Here is a 16280-nt window from a genome sequence, read left to right as displayed (position 1 = left end):
AATTTAAACGCTCATAGTGTATTTATTTACTAAGATAATAAACTCTTTCTCATTAATTATTTTAGTTTTGTAATATGTTATGATAGTTACGTTGGGTTTTTAATTACATATAAGTAGCTTATGTAGCAAAGCGAAAAAAAATTTCAATTTTAATTTCAAAATTGAAACAGAAACTTAAAGGGGTTTGAAACATTCGAATAAACTTTAGTCTGAATCATGTTAAAACAATATTTGTATATTAGTATTTTAACTATAGACTACTAGGGCTAAAATTTGATTAGTGTCCTTACCCACAAGTGGATTAGGATGACAATGAAAATATTATCCAGATAACCATTAACCTCACTCACATTTAATTTGTTTCTTTTTTTGCCATGATTTTAATCTATATATTTATATTTTTATTTCTTAATATAGTTTTCAAATTTTGTTTCTGTTCTCTTTTAATAAGGGATCCTTTAAATATTGTTTTACATCTATTTTGAAAAAACTCGGCCTTTTTTTTTAATAATAATAATAATATAAGTAAATACCCCATAATATTTAATTATAGTCCAACCAATAGCCAACAATAATCTAACATTCACAGCGGAAGACATATCAAACCAACTCCAATATATTAAAATACAATACTAATCATAACCAATATAAACTAGTGAAACGATCCGACGCGTTTTTTTAAAAATAAATAATAATAATAATAATAATAATGATAAACAAACTACAACTAGTGGTCACATACCCACTAACCACCTAACCACAATCACAACCAACAGCAGAATAACAAATACCAATAACCAATAAATATCCAACAATAATCCAATAATTATAATATAACAATATCCAAAATTCAACCAAACAGGAATCATAGAACCAGCAACCTAGCAATGTTTCTAATGACCCAACTCTAGCAACCTAAAAATGCCAGACAACAACCAATCGAGTCCCTAGAACATCCTCCTCTTCATTACCTTGATTCCACGATCACATTTTGCCTTTACCTGCACCACAAACACAAATTGCAATGCATGAGTATTTGATAAACACTCAGTAAGGCAATCCTCCCATATACTGGGCTATACACACAAGCAATAGAGACATCTCTAACCATCAACCAACAATCAACAATCAACAGTAACAAACAAGGACACTACATCGACCGACACCAAGCATGCATCGACCGACACCAGTTGGGGTTGCGTCGACCGACGCATGATTTGCATCAACCAATGCTCCCATTGCATCGACCGACGCATGCTCGACATAGCAAGAAAACCCTAGATTTTATGTGCCGTCCTCGCACTTGCATCGACCGACACACAAAGTACATCGACCAATGCAATGCCAAGCATCGTGTTTCCCCGAAGCTTCTCGCCGGATCTTCGTTCCTACAACCACAAAACTTGATCCCAAGCCACAAGAAAGCTTCCTAACGTCCCAAATAATAATCTAACAAGCCTAACCACACGTAGCAAGTAAATCAGAGAGATCTCTAGCTTAGATAAGACATGGCCATGCAGTTACCTTTGCCAAGAAGTTTCTGAACCTTAACCAAGCAAGAACACGCTTCTAGGAAGCTCCTACAACGATCTCAGCTACAAATCTCTACAGGAAAGGCCTGCAATCACCAGAAATCACCAAGAACACTCAAGAAAACTTAGGGAACTTTTTCTCTCTTTTGTTTTCTCTCAAAAGCGGCTAAACACGACTAATGAGACAAAACTCGGGTTAAGGGTTTTCCTAACCCAAAACGCATTATTTAACTTAAACTCGTCCGCAGAAAACCAACTTTGCAGCGACTGATGCAATCCCTAAACCAAAGTTTCGGTTCGCGGATGTTATAATTCTCCCCCACCAACATAGATTTGTCCTCGAATCTCAAACAACCATCTGTCAAGGACTCCTGTGCAACCGTATCTGCGGCCTGCACTCCTCGAACCGATCTATGAAAGGTCACCTCTAGACGATAGACTCACGCTCCAGGCATTATCTGCTCTCAACTTTTGGACTTTCCTTTACTTATAGGTCTAAACCTTGAGTTTTTATTGGCTCCTCATCAGACCTAAGTCTGCATGCCATAATATATAAAAAGGAAGTCCAATATTTGTCTCTCGGGTTGCCACCCTACAGTGCGCCCCCGGATCGTCATCCGAAGTCGATATACCAACCATACTCTCAAGCCACAAAGTCTCAGAATATGGTAATCCTAGGAGAACTAAAGTCCCCCAAGAGTCGCGAGCAAACAATTCTGAACACGTCTGAGTCCTATCCCTATTTAGGTTTCCTTCCTGTGGCTTGTGTAAAACATTACAATGTCCTACCAACCACATATCCCCTCTCTGGGATACCTCATGGCCATACATGCCACAAGGCCAAACAAATTTCCTAAACAGGACCGCCACAAAGGCCAAACAAATGTCCTAAACAGGACCGCCACCAAGGCCAAAAAAATGCCCTCAACAGGACCGCCACCAAGGCCAAAAAAATGTCCTAATTAGGACCGCCACCAAGGCCACTCGTCGTGAAGGACCGCCACTAACGCCACTCGTCCCAAAGGACCGTAAAAAAACCACTTGTCCCAAAGGACCGTCACAAAGACCGCTCGTCCCGAAGGACCATCACGAAGACCATACATCCCGAAGGACCGCCTAAACAGGCAACACTGGCTAAACAGCCCGCCAGAAAGGCCACACAATCGGCTAAACAGCCTGCCACAAAGGCCACAAAATTGGCCAAACAACCCGCTACAAAGGCCACACAATGTCTCAAAAGACCGCCACGCATGGGCAAAATGACTCAAAAGTCCACCGCTAAGGCCACACAAGCCCCTCTAAGGCTCTCCACCACTAAAATGGACAAATTCTAACTCACGTAAAACTTTCCATTTTTAGCAATTTCCACTTTTGGAAACTTCTATTTTAGGAAACTTTCCTCCAAAACCCCGCTTCATGGGAATTTCGTACCCCAAACACCACCTCATCTTGTTACTTAGTTGCACAATCAACCACCCCTAAGCGACAAGGTAAACAAGAGAGATGGGCTGGAATACTCCATTCCCACTCCAGCCACGAATTACAACTGGGACCAGGGTAGACAAGCTCAAGTTGCGGCTTGCTTCTCATACCACTTCTTAAACCTTGCCTTTACAACTGGGACCAGGCTTGAGATGCCGAATCTTCTCTGAGGTCTCCTAAAAAAAACTAGCATCAAACATGCTCCTCTCCCCCACCTGAGTCCAGCATAACGGTGTACGACATGGCCTCCCCTACAAAGCCTCATAAGGAGCCATCTTAATGCTCGCCTGATAACTGTTGTTGTAAGCAAACTCTACCATGTTCAGGTGATCTGCCCAATGGACACCCCAATCCAACACACACATCCTCAGCAAATCCTCCAGCCTCTGGATCGTCCTCTCTAACTGTCCATCAGTCTGGAGATGATAAGCTGTACTCATATGCACCTTAGTGCCCATCTCAGCCTGAAATGCCTTCTAGAACACTGAAGATGTTCCATGCGGTCGGAAATGTCACCGACGGACTGGCTAAGGGTCTTGACGTGTTCTTGAACCTCGGCCGGATCATTGTGAACGTTTCTATAGTAGCGTCCCGGGGCGGTTCTTGGTCGTCCGACCATACGACGGTTCGGGGGCGTTACAATCGACTGACACCTCCACATGCTTGGCTGACCGAGCATCGATCCCATGAAGAGACCTAAGCCTCAGGAGTCACGAAAAACACACAGAACTCACAAGAAAACAACAACAAATCACACAAATTACAAAAACAAATATCTCAACTTAGATAAACCATGGTCATGCACTCACCTTTGCCAAAGCAATGAGATGTATACCCAAACGACGAAGCTAGCACCATATCAACATTCCCATCACGTTCGTAGCCTTGGATTAAAACTCTCCAGGAAGAAACTCACCCCACAGAGACAAAGAACCCACCAAAACCTCAAGAACTCTCACAGAGACTTTGTTCTCTTCTCCTTTCTTTCTGAGATATGAAAAAGCAGATAAAAGACTTGGGAAGTCGAGTTTTCCCTAATAAAATCGAGTCTTAGGGTTCTCCTAAACCAGCCCGGCAAACCAAGGATTAAAAACAAACCGGTTAACCCATCTGCACATGGTGTCGATAGACACCACAAGCTGTGTCGATTGACACCCCTACCAAAAATCAATTTTCGGTTTGTGAGTGTTATAATTCTCTCCCACCAGCATAGATTTGTCCTTAAATCTAGCACCAAGACCAACAGCCAAGGATCTCTCCTGCAACCAACACCATGGCCTGCACATCCTCTAATTAACTATGAGGACTCAATGTTGTCAATAACCCGCGTCTCTGACATAATACGCTCTCAACTCATGCATCTCCCTCTCTTTTAGGTCTTAAACTTCGAGTTTTATCGGCTCGTTATCAGGCCTTGGCCCTCAAGATACGGTATACAGGAAGTCTAATCTTGCTCTCGGGCTAACACCCTACAGCGCGCCTTCGGATCTTCACCCAAAGTCGATATACCAATTATACCCTCAGACCACAGAGTCCTTCGAGATAACGGTACACAGGAACGTCGAAATGTCTTACGGCAAACACTCGCCACTAAGGCAACCGAGACGTCACAAAGACCCTAAACACGTCACAAAGACTCTAAACATGTCACAAAGACCACACAAATGTCTCGCAGGACCGCCACTAAGGCCACAAAAATGTCTTAAAGGACCGCAAAAAAGGCCACAAACGTCATCGGGACCGCCGCCATGGTATCCAGCGTCACTAAGACCACCACCAAGGTATCCGGCGTCACAAAGACAACTACCCCTGACCAGCGTAACCAAGAACTCTGTCATCAAGGCCACCGTCTGGGTACAAAACATCACTAAGAAAACACTACCACTGACAAGCGTCACCAAGATCTCTGTCACAAAGACCACTGTCAGGGTACAAAACGTCATGAAGACTCATATCATTGCACAACCATCACCAAGACCACTCAATGCCATGATACTATTACTAAATGTCACAAAGATCGCCACTCAGGCATATATCTTGTATGAGCATCACAAAGATCACCCCACTTTCCGTAAAACTTTCCATTTCTATAAACTTATTAATTATGAAAACCTCCTTTATGTGGAAACTTTCTATTTATGGAAAATTTCCAAAAATAGAAACCCCGAGCTATTTTCTTTTCCCATGACAATACCGCTCAAACAAAAAAAACTCATCTTATTAATCATAAAATATCATAATCTTTACAACTCCAACGAAAATACGTAATGAAAAATAAGATACAACGGCACCAAGACAACATCCCGCATCGTGAGCACCACCTCATCTTGGTACTTAGTCGCACAACCAACCACCCATAAGCGATCAAGTATCAAGAGAAATGGGCTGTAATACTCCGTCTACTCCAGCTACGGTCTTCTAACCATCACGACACTGGGACCAAGGTTAGACAATCTCAAGCCTCGACCTGCTTCTCGAACCACTTCTTGAACCTTGCCTTCATCCTTGCCTCTGGCTCCCAAGTCTCCTCTAACACACCTTCACAGTCCCACTGGACTCTCATCAAAGGAATCTTTTTCCCTGAAGTTCCTTGATCCGCCTCTCGAGAACCCTAACTGGCCTCGCCTCAAGAGTCATGTTGGGCTGAAGATCTGCAAGAATCTTAGCCAACACCTCGTCATCCCTGTGAAGACACTTCCTCAGCATCAACACATGGAAGATCTTGTGGAACGCATGCATAACCACAGGCAACTCCAACTTGTATGCAATCGGTCCCACCCGCTCTACAATCCTGAAAGGATCCATGTACCTCGGACTCAAGTTAGTCTCTCAGATAGACCTGTTCGGACCCCGAAACATGGCCATCTTGAGGTACACTCTATCATCCACCTTGAACTCAATATCCTTCCTTCTATGATCAGCATAACTCCTATGCCGCTCCTGAGCCTCTCTCATGTTCAGCTTGAGAACCCGGGTCTTCTTCGTGGTCTCCGGAAGAAAACTTGCATCGAATATGTCCTCTCCCCCACCTGAGTCCAGCATAAAGGTGTGCGACATTGTAATGACCCGTAATCAGAAGTATGGATCAGACGGAGAAACGTGACCAAATGACGAGGAAAATAAATCACAAGAAGATGGAGAAAAGAAATCTCGAAGAACTACTCAAAGACTTGCGAAGGAGGTTACCAAGTCGCGAGATGGTCTAGGACCGGAGAACGGTCATGAACTGTTAGGTCACCCGGTGAATGGGACGATGGATCGTCGAGGATAATGGAAAAAGACCAAAAAAAGGGAAAAGTAAGGAATGGCTGTGGAAAACAGTGAAAAGGACATAAAACAAACCATAGGGACGGAACGGCCACGAACCAGCCGAGGGATTGAAGGTACTAAGAGACCATGGATGAAACGGACAAGAGGTCCAAAGACGGACGAGAGAGTTCGGTGTCATGGACGAGAGGTCCGGAGATGGTTGAGAAATTTCGGTGTCACGGACAAGACGTACGGAGACGGACGGCAAAGTTCGAAGTCTCGGACGGAAGGACCAAACATAGATGAGAGAAATGAATGTCGACGGAAGGACTAGACATAGCCGAGCAAATCAAGGGCTACAAAAGAGGAATGGAAGTCGCGGACGTAAGAACCTTGAAATTGCGGACAAGCGCGGGAGATTGGGATGCAAGAGAGACGCAGAAAGGACGGGGAAGTGGAAGAGTCCCTGCATGGGAGCTCAACTCCACGTGTCGCGATCTCAGCTCTCCTCCGCTAGCGTTTGAGATGCACGCGCGCGTGGGACGAGAGTGAGTGTTTTGCATGCAAAAATTATAACATCTTGTGACTAGAGAAACGCCACATGCCTTACCCACAAACTCGACCAAGGGCTTATAAATAGCCCCTTGGCTCTTCATTTTCGAGCAAAGTCTCTCTCAAACACTGAACTCTTGCAAAATATTTTCTCTCAATAAATCCTTAAAGAAAAATCAAGAGACTTCCAAAGGAGGAAGAGGAAGAAGCTCGTCGGAGCTAGAGGAGGAAGAGGAGGCGAAGTGCTGTCGGATTGCGGTGTGGTGGTGGAGGTCGACTCAGTCAATTCTCTGCCTAAATCACTGTGAGTTGAGGCTGTGACTTTAGAGTTGTTGTGATTTGCGTTTGGTGTGTGTGTAAAGAGTAAATGAGCTTTGTAGCTCTTGTGTCTCTCTTGAATTCTTGAGTTTTGCATGTTTATCTTTTAGATCTACATGACATCAAGTTAAGATTGGGAGAGTAGACTATCATGCATTCAATTACTGATGCATATAGACTCTTTTGCGGTTAAAAGATCATTCATGCATAAAGAGATGAGTGATTTGGGTTGCATGCAAGATCAGATCCAAAATGGGTGATCATGCATGCATCCTTCAATGAATTTTTCAACCGGTTAGGGAAGAAAAATGAAGTGGTGAGAAGAGTGGAAAATGCAATAATTTTCTTGCATAATTTTTTAGAATTAATTTGAGTCGCATGCATGATAGAAATAGGAGGGAAATGGGTTAGCATCACTTGCATGTCAAAGAAAAATATTTAAGAAATTGTTCTTAATATTTCTTGTGAGTTAAATTGGTTGCATGCATGTGGTTGTTGTCTTAAATACTTGAATAATTTATTTCTTGCATTTTAAGAATTTTTGGGTGAATTTCTTGCTTGTTTTTTTGCATGCATTGCTTGATTCATGCTTGAAATTGTTTTTGTCATTTAGGTACTTAAGTCTTTGTGTCGGTAGACTTAAATTAAGTACTTTTCTAGCTAGTTCTCATGTGTCATGTTGGACTAGCAATCAACTTATGTCCCCAAGTGAATGTTGAGTTCCAGCGAGTTAACCTTCACGGTCTCTTGACTTGGACAATCGGTGTCTAGTGAGAGACTAGTCCAATCTATTGCATGATGATGAAAATGTGTGGTGATATGGTTGGTAGCCTTTGTGGTTTCAACACGGTGTGGATTGGGGAGATGGGACAGAAGGTCATTGGACCCTAGGTTGCGTGTGTGAGATAAAGTATAGTGTGTACCTATGGTGGTAGCATCACTAGTACTTTCTTTCCTTTTGAGTTTTGGGAGTTGTGTTGAGATGGCCTATGGTGGCTATGAGTCTAGAAGTGTCATGTTTGGTCATTTCTAGTCTTGCTTGTTGAGTGTTGTTTGCTTTGTTTGCTTGCTTGCTAATCGCTTCCGCATTGGGTGATTCTGATTGTTGTTGTGGGTAGTTGGTGTTGGGGGTAGTTGGATAAGGAGGACTGCATGTTAGCGAGTCTCCCAACTCACTGAGTAATCGTGGATTACTCACTACTCTCCATTACTGTTTTTCTTGCAGGGAAAAGTAAATGGGTAGATTTGGGCAGCTAGGAAAACCAGATAGGATGTTTTATGTTGTGTGATTGCTGAAATAAAAATCCTTGTTTTCTTTGACATGCATTTTTTTCAAAAGTGGATCCAACTTTTTATTTACTTTGTATTTTGTTTTTAAATGAAAACCTTATACATAAGTAAATCATGATATTATATATATATTCGATCAAGTGGAAAAGTAAATGTCCTGGTGCGGGTCAGCACAATGCCGCGCACGTACCAAAGGTTGAAAAGGCGGAGGTGTGTGCATAGCGGGTAGGCGATGGCCGGTGGACTGGACGGGGAACCTAATTCGTTGGTGGAACCTGGACCGGATCGCGGGCTGTCGACCTCACTGTGACGCCACCCGAGCCAGTCCACGGTTAGTCCGGCCGTGGGGACGGTTTGGGGGGCGTTACAACGATGGTATCAGAGCAGGTTGTGAAACTCGTATCCACTTGGGCTTTTCAACCGTTTTTATCGAGTAAATGTGTCGTAAAAACCAGCATTTAGATTCCGGTTGTTGCCTATTTAGTTTGAGAGAATCTTAGACTTAACTAGCAACTTGCCTTGTGCGTGTGCATATGTCTTCTGGTGGCAGGGATGGCGGTAATGGTTCAGGGGAACAAGGTCCGGGGCAGGAGGAGTCGAGTAACCACAACGGGTTTCTTTCGATCAAGTCAGAAATTTTCCGTGCAGCCATAGACCCAGATGAGTGGAGTCTTGATAGATTGTGTGACGGTTATGATGAGGAGGTGGACCAACCTGTAGAATCCAACCTTATTGAGAATATGGGTGTGGATAATGGTGAGGAAGAGAACCAGTCTATAGAAACTGACCCTTCCGAATGCTTGGGAGATGACGAGGAGGTCAACGATGGATGGAATGACCAAGCAGCTGCAGTCTGGACCGAGATGTCGATGCAGATTCAAATCACCATCGACGGACGAGGGTTGTCCGTGACGATTCCGGATTCTATGCCGGAAGATCAGAGAGAAGAGATGAGGACCAGAGTTATGGGTTTTTTGTGACCGAGAGGAGCTGGTTGGAGATGGAACCAACGATGAGTCCAAGCACAACAATGGTGGTGAGACCAGTGTTGGAATGAATGCAGCTCAGGGTGATGGGGACCCTAATTCATGTGATGATGACCAAGAGGAATACTTGGAGGTGGTTCGAGTTGCTGTCCAACAACGAAGAGGGCTTACCAACCCTCATTGTTGGAACAAAAAGGAGGCCAAGGGAAGCGGCTAGAGAGGGAACTTGACCTAAGTTAGTGGCGGTTCCAATGGCAGTACGAGACCATGGAGAGGCGGATGTTAAACCGGTGACAAGGGTGAACCGAGTTCAAGACCATAGTGTCGAGGCACAAGAATTGGAGAACCAAAGAGATGCGGCCAGAAGAATTGGCCAATGGGATCCGATGCTGCTAGAAGTCGAGATCAACAACGAAGAGTTGATGAGGCAGTTGAGATTAAGGGAGAGGGTGCCAGTACGAGGAAAAGAGGGTGAGGCTGAGGCAGAACCCGAGCATGCTCCTGTACCGATGGCTGAAATTGAACCAAGGGTGAACAAAGAACAAGAAGAGAGGAATGAGAACACGGAAAGTGGTACAAAAGAAGTCGGGGGTGAACCCGAAGGGGACCAAAATATGACCACTAGAGGTGAATCAAGGAATGGCCGATCGTATGAGGCTGATAGTGAACAGAAGGGTGACCAAGAGATGGCACCAGATCAAGGTTTGGGGGTACAATCAGTGGGGGAAGTATACCCAGGAGTAAGGGACTCAATGATGGAGTTAATCGAGAAGTTAGCAGAAGAAGGAAGAGTGGGGAAAGAAGTCGTTCGGATGGAACATGGTCAAGGTAGGGAGAAGCAGTCCAAATATTTGGAGGATGGAGTAAGACCCACAAGACATATGGAGATGAGACCGATGAGAGGGATGCCGAGAACTAGAGCTCAGGCATAAAAGAGGGAGACGAACCTGTCTCGAGTACAGTTGAGGAACACAGCCCACTATGTGGCGTGTGGAGAAAACAGACATCAAGTCCGCTATTGCTGGAGAGCAGCGTTGTGCGCTCCAAGACCGGGAGATATCGTAGTATGTTGCGAATGTGGTGTATTTGGGCACCAGCTACAGAACTGTACGACTAGAATCCAAGGACCGGATGACGGTGGATCAAGTGAGAGAGAAGCTCCTGCGCCTGCGGCCACGACCTCTATGAACCCACCCGCTGAACCAAGCACCGACCAGCCACCAAGACAGTGTGAGTGTATCTGTAGGATGTGTAAATTCCTGAGAGGACCCTAGGCACCTGTTAGCCATGTTATAGGAGTATGTATAATCTTTTTGGGGGAAAGATTGGAACTTGTCCTGCGGTGTATGTTTTTTTTTATCTAGGTCTTTAAGACTAGATACTAAACTCGGATAGCAAGCCAGTAGAACCCTTAATTCTTTTGGTAAAAGTTATTTAAGGGCGTTTGTGCTAAGTCTTTAGCCTTGTCGTTTTTGGTTGTGTGTGATTGCTTGCCTTTGTGTGTGATTGCTTGCTTCTAGTTGAGTAGTTGCTTGCTAATCGTTGACTGCATGCATATAGGTTTAGGATGCATATAGGTTGCATAAGCTAACCAAACATTTGAGTTGTGATTGTTTTGGCATGATTGATTGAGGATTCACCTAACACCGCAAGAGCGTAATCCGACAAGTAGAGGATAGCACAAAATTATTGAGGAAGACGATCGAATCAATTATGGCAAAGTAGAGAGAATGATAATAAAGAAATGCAAAAAGTTAGACGCATTTTAAGCCACGTCCAAGAGGTGGACGTAAGTGCAAGGAAATAATGAGGCAGAGACAGAGAGTCCAAGAAAATAATGTGGCAGAGGCAGAGAGTGCAAGGAATAATGTGACAAGAAAGAGGGTGCAAGAAGATAATGATTAAGGAACAAGGAGTTCATACCTTTCCAAGAGGCAAAACTCGGTGAAATTTCACTAAAGCGAGAATCGATGTCAGAATGGACTCAGCGTAAGGAGCCAGACCAAGGATGGTGAACGACAGTCAAAGTTGTGAACAAAAGCATAAGATGAAGAAGAAGAAGTCGAAAAAGACGAAACCAAAACATGGCGATAGAAATTATTCAAAGACAGACGTTTATGGAATGAGACGTTGAGGAAAAATCGTATCAAGGAAAGTGGTGCATCAAGTAAGGGCGTATAAGATGGGAGACTGCAAAAGGCAATGCAATATGTGATGGATAAAAGAAAAAAGAAAAAAAAAAGACGGCGGTCGAGAAGTCGGAGAGTATTACGACCAGAATGTGGGACAAGTCGAGAAAGGTTGTTTTGAGATAAGACACATAACCGAGATAAGTAGGGATCCAGAAGGTCCAAAATAATACTGGAGATGAAGAAGCTTTGATGACACAAGTCAATAAAGCTATTGTTGTATCAGTAATACATAGAACGGAGAGTGGAGACATTAAGATAAAGGTTGCAACGTTGGTCAAGAAGACGCCCAATAGAAGATGTAGTTGACAAGGAGTCATGGACATCGTGGAGGGGTGAACGAAACATTAGAATTCGAGGACAAATTCTTTTAAGGGGGGTAGAATGTAATGACCCGTAATCAGAAGTATGGATCAGATGGAGAAACGTGACCAAATGACGAGGAAAATAAATCACGAGAAGACGGAGAAAATAAATCTTGAAGAACGACTCAAAGACTTGCGAAGGAGGTTACCAGGTTGCAAGATGGTCTAGGACCAGAGAACGTTCGTGAACTGTTAGGTCACCCGGTGAATGGGACGATGGATGGTCGAGGATAATGGAAAAAGACCAAAAGAAGGGAAAAGAAAGGAATGGCTGTGAAAAACAGTGAAAAGGACGCAAAACGGACCATAGGGACGGAACGGCCACATACCAGCCGAGCGGTTGAAGTACTGCGAGACAATGGACGGAACGGACGAGAGCTCCGGAGACGGACGAGAGAGTTTGGTGTCACAGACGAGAGGACCAGAGACAATTGAGAAAGTTTAGTGTTACAGACAAGAGGTCCGGAGATAGACGGCAAAGTTCGATGTCTCGGATGGAAGGACCGAACATAGACGAGAGAACTGAATGTCACGGACGGAAGGACCAGACATAGCTGAGAGAATCAAGGGCTACGTACGAGGAATGGAAGTTGCGGACGTAAGAACCTTGAAATTGCGGATAAGCGTGGGAGCTTGGGACGCAAGAGAGACGCAGAAAAGACGGGGAAGTGGAATAGTCCCTGCATGGGATCTCAACGCCACGTGTCGCGATCTCAGCTCTCCTCCACTACCATTTGAGATGCACGCGTGCGTGGGGAGAGAGTGAGTGTTTTGCATGTAAAAATGTTGCCACTTGTCACTAGAGAAACGCCACATGCCTTGCCCACAAACTCGACCAAGAGCTTATAAATAGCCCCTTGGCTCTTCATTTTCGACCAAAGTCTCTCTCAAATCCTAAACTCTTGCAAAAAAATATCTCTCAACAAATTCTTGAAGAAAAATCAAGAGACTTCAAAGGGAGGAACAGAAAGAAGCTCGTCGGAGCTAGAGAAGGAAGAGGAGGTTAAGTGCTGTCGGATTGCGGTGTGGTGGTGGAGCTCGACTCAGTCAATTATCTGCCTAAATCACTGTGAGTTGAGGCTATGACTTTAGAGTTGTTGTGATTTGCGTTTGGTGTGTGTGTAAAGAGTAAATGAGCTTTGTAGCTCTTGTGTCTCTCTTGAATTCTTGAGTGTTGCATGTTTATCTTTTAGATCTACATGACATCAAGTTAAGATCTGGAGAGTAGACTATCATGCATTCAATTACTGATGCATATAGACTCTTTTGCGGTTAAAAGATCATGCATGCATAAAGAGATGAGTGATTTGGGTTGCATGCAAGATCAGATCCAAAATGGGTTATCATGCATGCATCCTTCAATGAATTTTTCAACCGGTTAGGGAAGAAAAATGAAGTGGTGAGAAGAGTGGAAAATGCAATAATTTTCTTGCATATTTTTTTAGAATTAATTTGAGTCGCATGCATGATAGAAGTGGGAGGAAAATGGGTTAGCATCACTTGCATGTCAAGGAAAAATATTTAAGAAATTGTTCTTAATATTTCTTTTGAGTTAAATTGGTTGCATGCATGTGGTTGTTGTCTTAAATGCTTGAATAAATTATTTCTTGCATTTTAAGAATTTTTGGGTGAATTTTCTTGCTTGTTTTCTTGCATGCATTGCTTGATTCTTGCTTGAAATTATTTTTGTTATTTAAGTACTTAATTTTTTGTGTCGGTAGACTTAGATTAAGTACTTTTCTAGCAAGTTCTCATATGTCATGTTGGACTAGCAATCGACTTCTGTCTCCAAGTGAATGTGGTGTTCCGGCGAGTTAAGCTTCGCGGTCTCATGGCTTGGACAATCGGTGTCTAGTGAGAGACTAGTCTGATCTATTGCATGACAATGAAAATGTGTGGTGATCCGGTTGGTAGCCTTTATGGTTTCACGCGGTGTGGATTGGGGAGATTGGAAAGAAGGTCATTGGGCCCTAGGTTGCGTGTGTGAGATGAAGTATAGTGTGTACCTATGGTGGTAGCATCACTAGTACTTTCATTCCCTTTGAGTTTTGGGAGTTGTGTTGAGATGGCTTATGGTGGATATGCGTCTAGAAGTGTCATGTTTGGTCATTTCTAGTCTTGCTTGTTGAGTGTTGTTTGCTTGTTTGCTTGTTTTGCTTGCTTGCTTGCTAATCGCTTCCGCATTGCACGATTATGATTGTTGTTAAGGGTAGTTGGATAAGGAGGACTGCATGTTAGCGAGTCACCCAACTCACTGAGTAATCGTGGATTACTCACTCCTCTCCATTATTGTTTCTCTTGCAGGGAAAAGTAAGTGGGTAGAGTTGGGCAGCTAGGAAAACCAGATAGGATGTGTTATGCATTGTGATTGCTAAAATAAAAATCCTTGTTTTTCTTTGCCATGCATTTTTTTTCAAAAATGGATCCAACTTTTTATATACTTTGTTTTCGTTTTAAAATGAAAACCTTATACGTAAGTATATATATATATATATATAATATCACGATTTACTTATGCTTAGTCCGGGTCAGCACAACGCCGCGCACGTACCAAAGGTTGAAAAGTCGTAGGTGTGTGCGTAGCGGGTAGGCGACGGCCGGTGGACTGGACGGGAACCTAATTCGTTGGTGGAACCTCGACCGGATCTCGGATTGTCGACCTCACTATGACGCTAGCTGGGCTGGTCCACGGTTAGCCCGGCCATGGGGACGGCTCGGGCCTAATCATTGGGCCCTAGGTTGCGTGTGTGAGATGAAGTATAGTGTGTGCATGCATATGTAAGATCACTAGTACTTTCATTCCCTTTGAGTTTTGGGAGTTGTATTGTAATTGCCTATGGTGGCTAAGTGTCTAGAAGTGTCAAGGGTTTTGGTCATTGCTAGTCTTGCTTGTTGAGTGTTGCTTGATTGCTTGCTTGCTAATTACTTCCGCTTTGTGTGATTTTGATTATTGTTTGGGGATAGATGTGTTGGGGTTAGTTGGATAAGAGGACTGCATGTTAGAGAGTCACCCAACTCACTGAGTAATCTAAGATTACTCACTCCTCTCCAATACTGTTTTTCTTGCAAGGAAAAGTAAGTGGGTAGAGTTGGGCAGCTTGGGAACCGGATAGGATGATTTATGTTGTGTGATTGCTAAATAAAAATCCTTGTTTCCTTTGACATGCATTTCTTCCAAAAAAAAAAAAATGGATTCAACTGTTTTTACTTGAGTATTTTTGTTTTTAAATGTAAACATTATACTTAAGTAAATCGAGATATTTTCATATATATATATATATATTCGGACAAGTGGAAAAGTACATGGCCTAGTCCAGGTTGAAAAGCCTGAGGTGCGTGCGTAGCGGGTAGGCGGCTGTCGGCAAACTGGTCGGGGCACCTAATTCGTTGGTCGAACGTTGGCCGGATCGCGAGCTGTTCTCCTCACGTAACGACCTCCGGGCCGGTCCGTGGTTTGTCCGGCCGTAGGGACGGTTTGGGGGCATTACAACGGTGGAATCAGAGTGGGTTGCGAAACTCGTGTCCACTTGGGCTTTTCAAACGTTTTATTGAGTAAATGTGTCGCAAAAACCAGCATTTAGATTCCTGTTGTTGCATGTTTAGTTTGAGAGAACCTTAGACTTAACTAATAATTTGCCTTGTGTGTGTGCAGATGTCTTCTGGTGGCAGGGATGGCAGGAATGGCAGGAATGGTTCAGAGGGACAAGGTTCGGGGCAGGAAGAGCCGAGTCACCACAATGGGTTTCTTTCGACCGAGTCAGAACGTTCCCATGCGACCGTAGACCCAGATAATTGGAGTCTTGACGGATTGTTGGATGGATATGAGGAGGAGGTGGACCAACTGATAACACTCTAATTTACATGTTTTTAGCATCTTTTTTTGTCCATATTTTGCATTGTTCATACCTCTAATTTAGCATTTTTAGGTCATTTACTGCAAGAATCAAATTTTAGAGCATTTAGGGTGTTGCATTTCTGTATTTGCATATTTTAGATGAAAACATATGCTAAAGAGCCAAAAATGGGGAAAAACAAGGACAACTTGAGCATGTATCCGAAGGAGCCATCGAGCTACAAGAACAAGTCCGAACCCCAAGACGATCGAAGAGGATCCAAGAGCGCGAGGAGAAACCCGAAGATCCACCCGAGGAGTTACCCGACTTCACCCTCGTGTACCCCATCAAGTAGACCATCGGGCAGGTCTGGGAAGCTAGGTCAAATGGGTTTCCATATATAAACCCCTTCTTTCCCTAGCTGCAAACGAGCATGCCGCAGACCCTCAAACCAGAGAGCGAGACCTTCTGTGAGAGAACTGAG

At 43.7% G+C, this 16280-nt stretch overlaps 1 protein-coding gene across 1 annotated transcript; it reads right to left on the bottom strand.

Moving 5' to 3' along the window:
* Window positions 1-5576: 5576 nt before the first annotated feature.
* LOC104772723 (uncharacterized) lies at window positions 5577-6071 on the bottom strand. Its single transcript, XM_010497305.1, has 2 exons — window positions 5890-6071; window positions 5577-5805 (listed from the first exon to the last, which is right to left on the bottom strand). The coding sequence occupies exons 1-2, from the start codon at window positions 6069-6071 to the stop codon at window positions 5577-5579; spliced, it is 411 nt and encodes a 136-aa protein (XP_010495607.1).
* Between the last annotated feature and the right edge of the window lie 10209 nt (window positions 6072-16280).

Source organism: Camelina sativa, chromosome 20, assembly GCF_030686135.1.
Source record: "Camelina sativa cultivar CO46 ecotype springtype chromosome 20, ASM3068613v1".
Lineage (NCBI taxonomy): Eukaryota > Viridiplantae > Streptophyta > Magnoliopsida > Brassicales > Brassicaceae > Camelina > Camelina sativa.
Note: the sequence above shows the minus strand (reverse complement) of the source record. Positions and strands in the feature narration are given on the sequence as shown.

Bases quoted from the DNA above. Each gene is read 5' to 3' on its own strand.
- LOC104772723 (XM_010497305.1), bottom strand. From the start codon at position 6,071: ATGTCGCACACCTTTATGCTGGACTCAGGTGGGGGAGAGGACATATTC. The intron at 5,806-5,889 runs GTACCTCAAGAT...GGATCCTTTCAG, and splicing joins TTCAAGGTGGATGATAGAGT to GATTGTAGAGCGGGTGGGAC.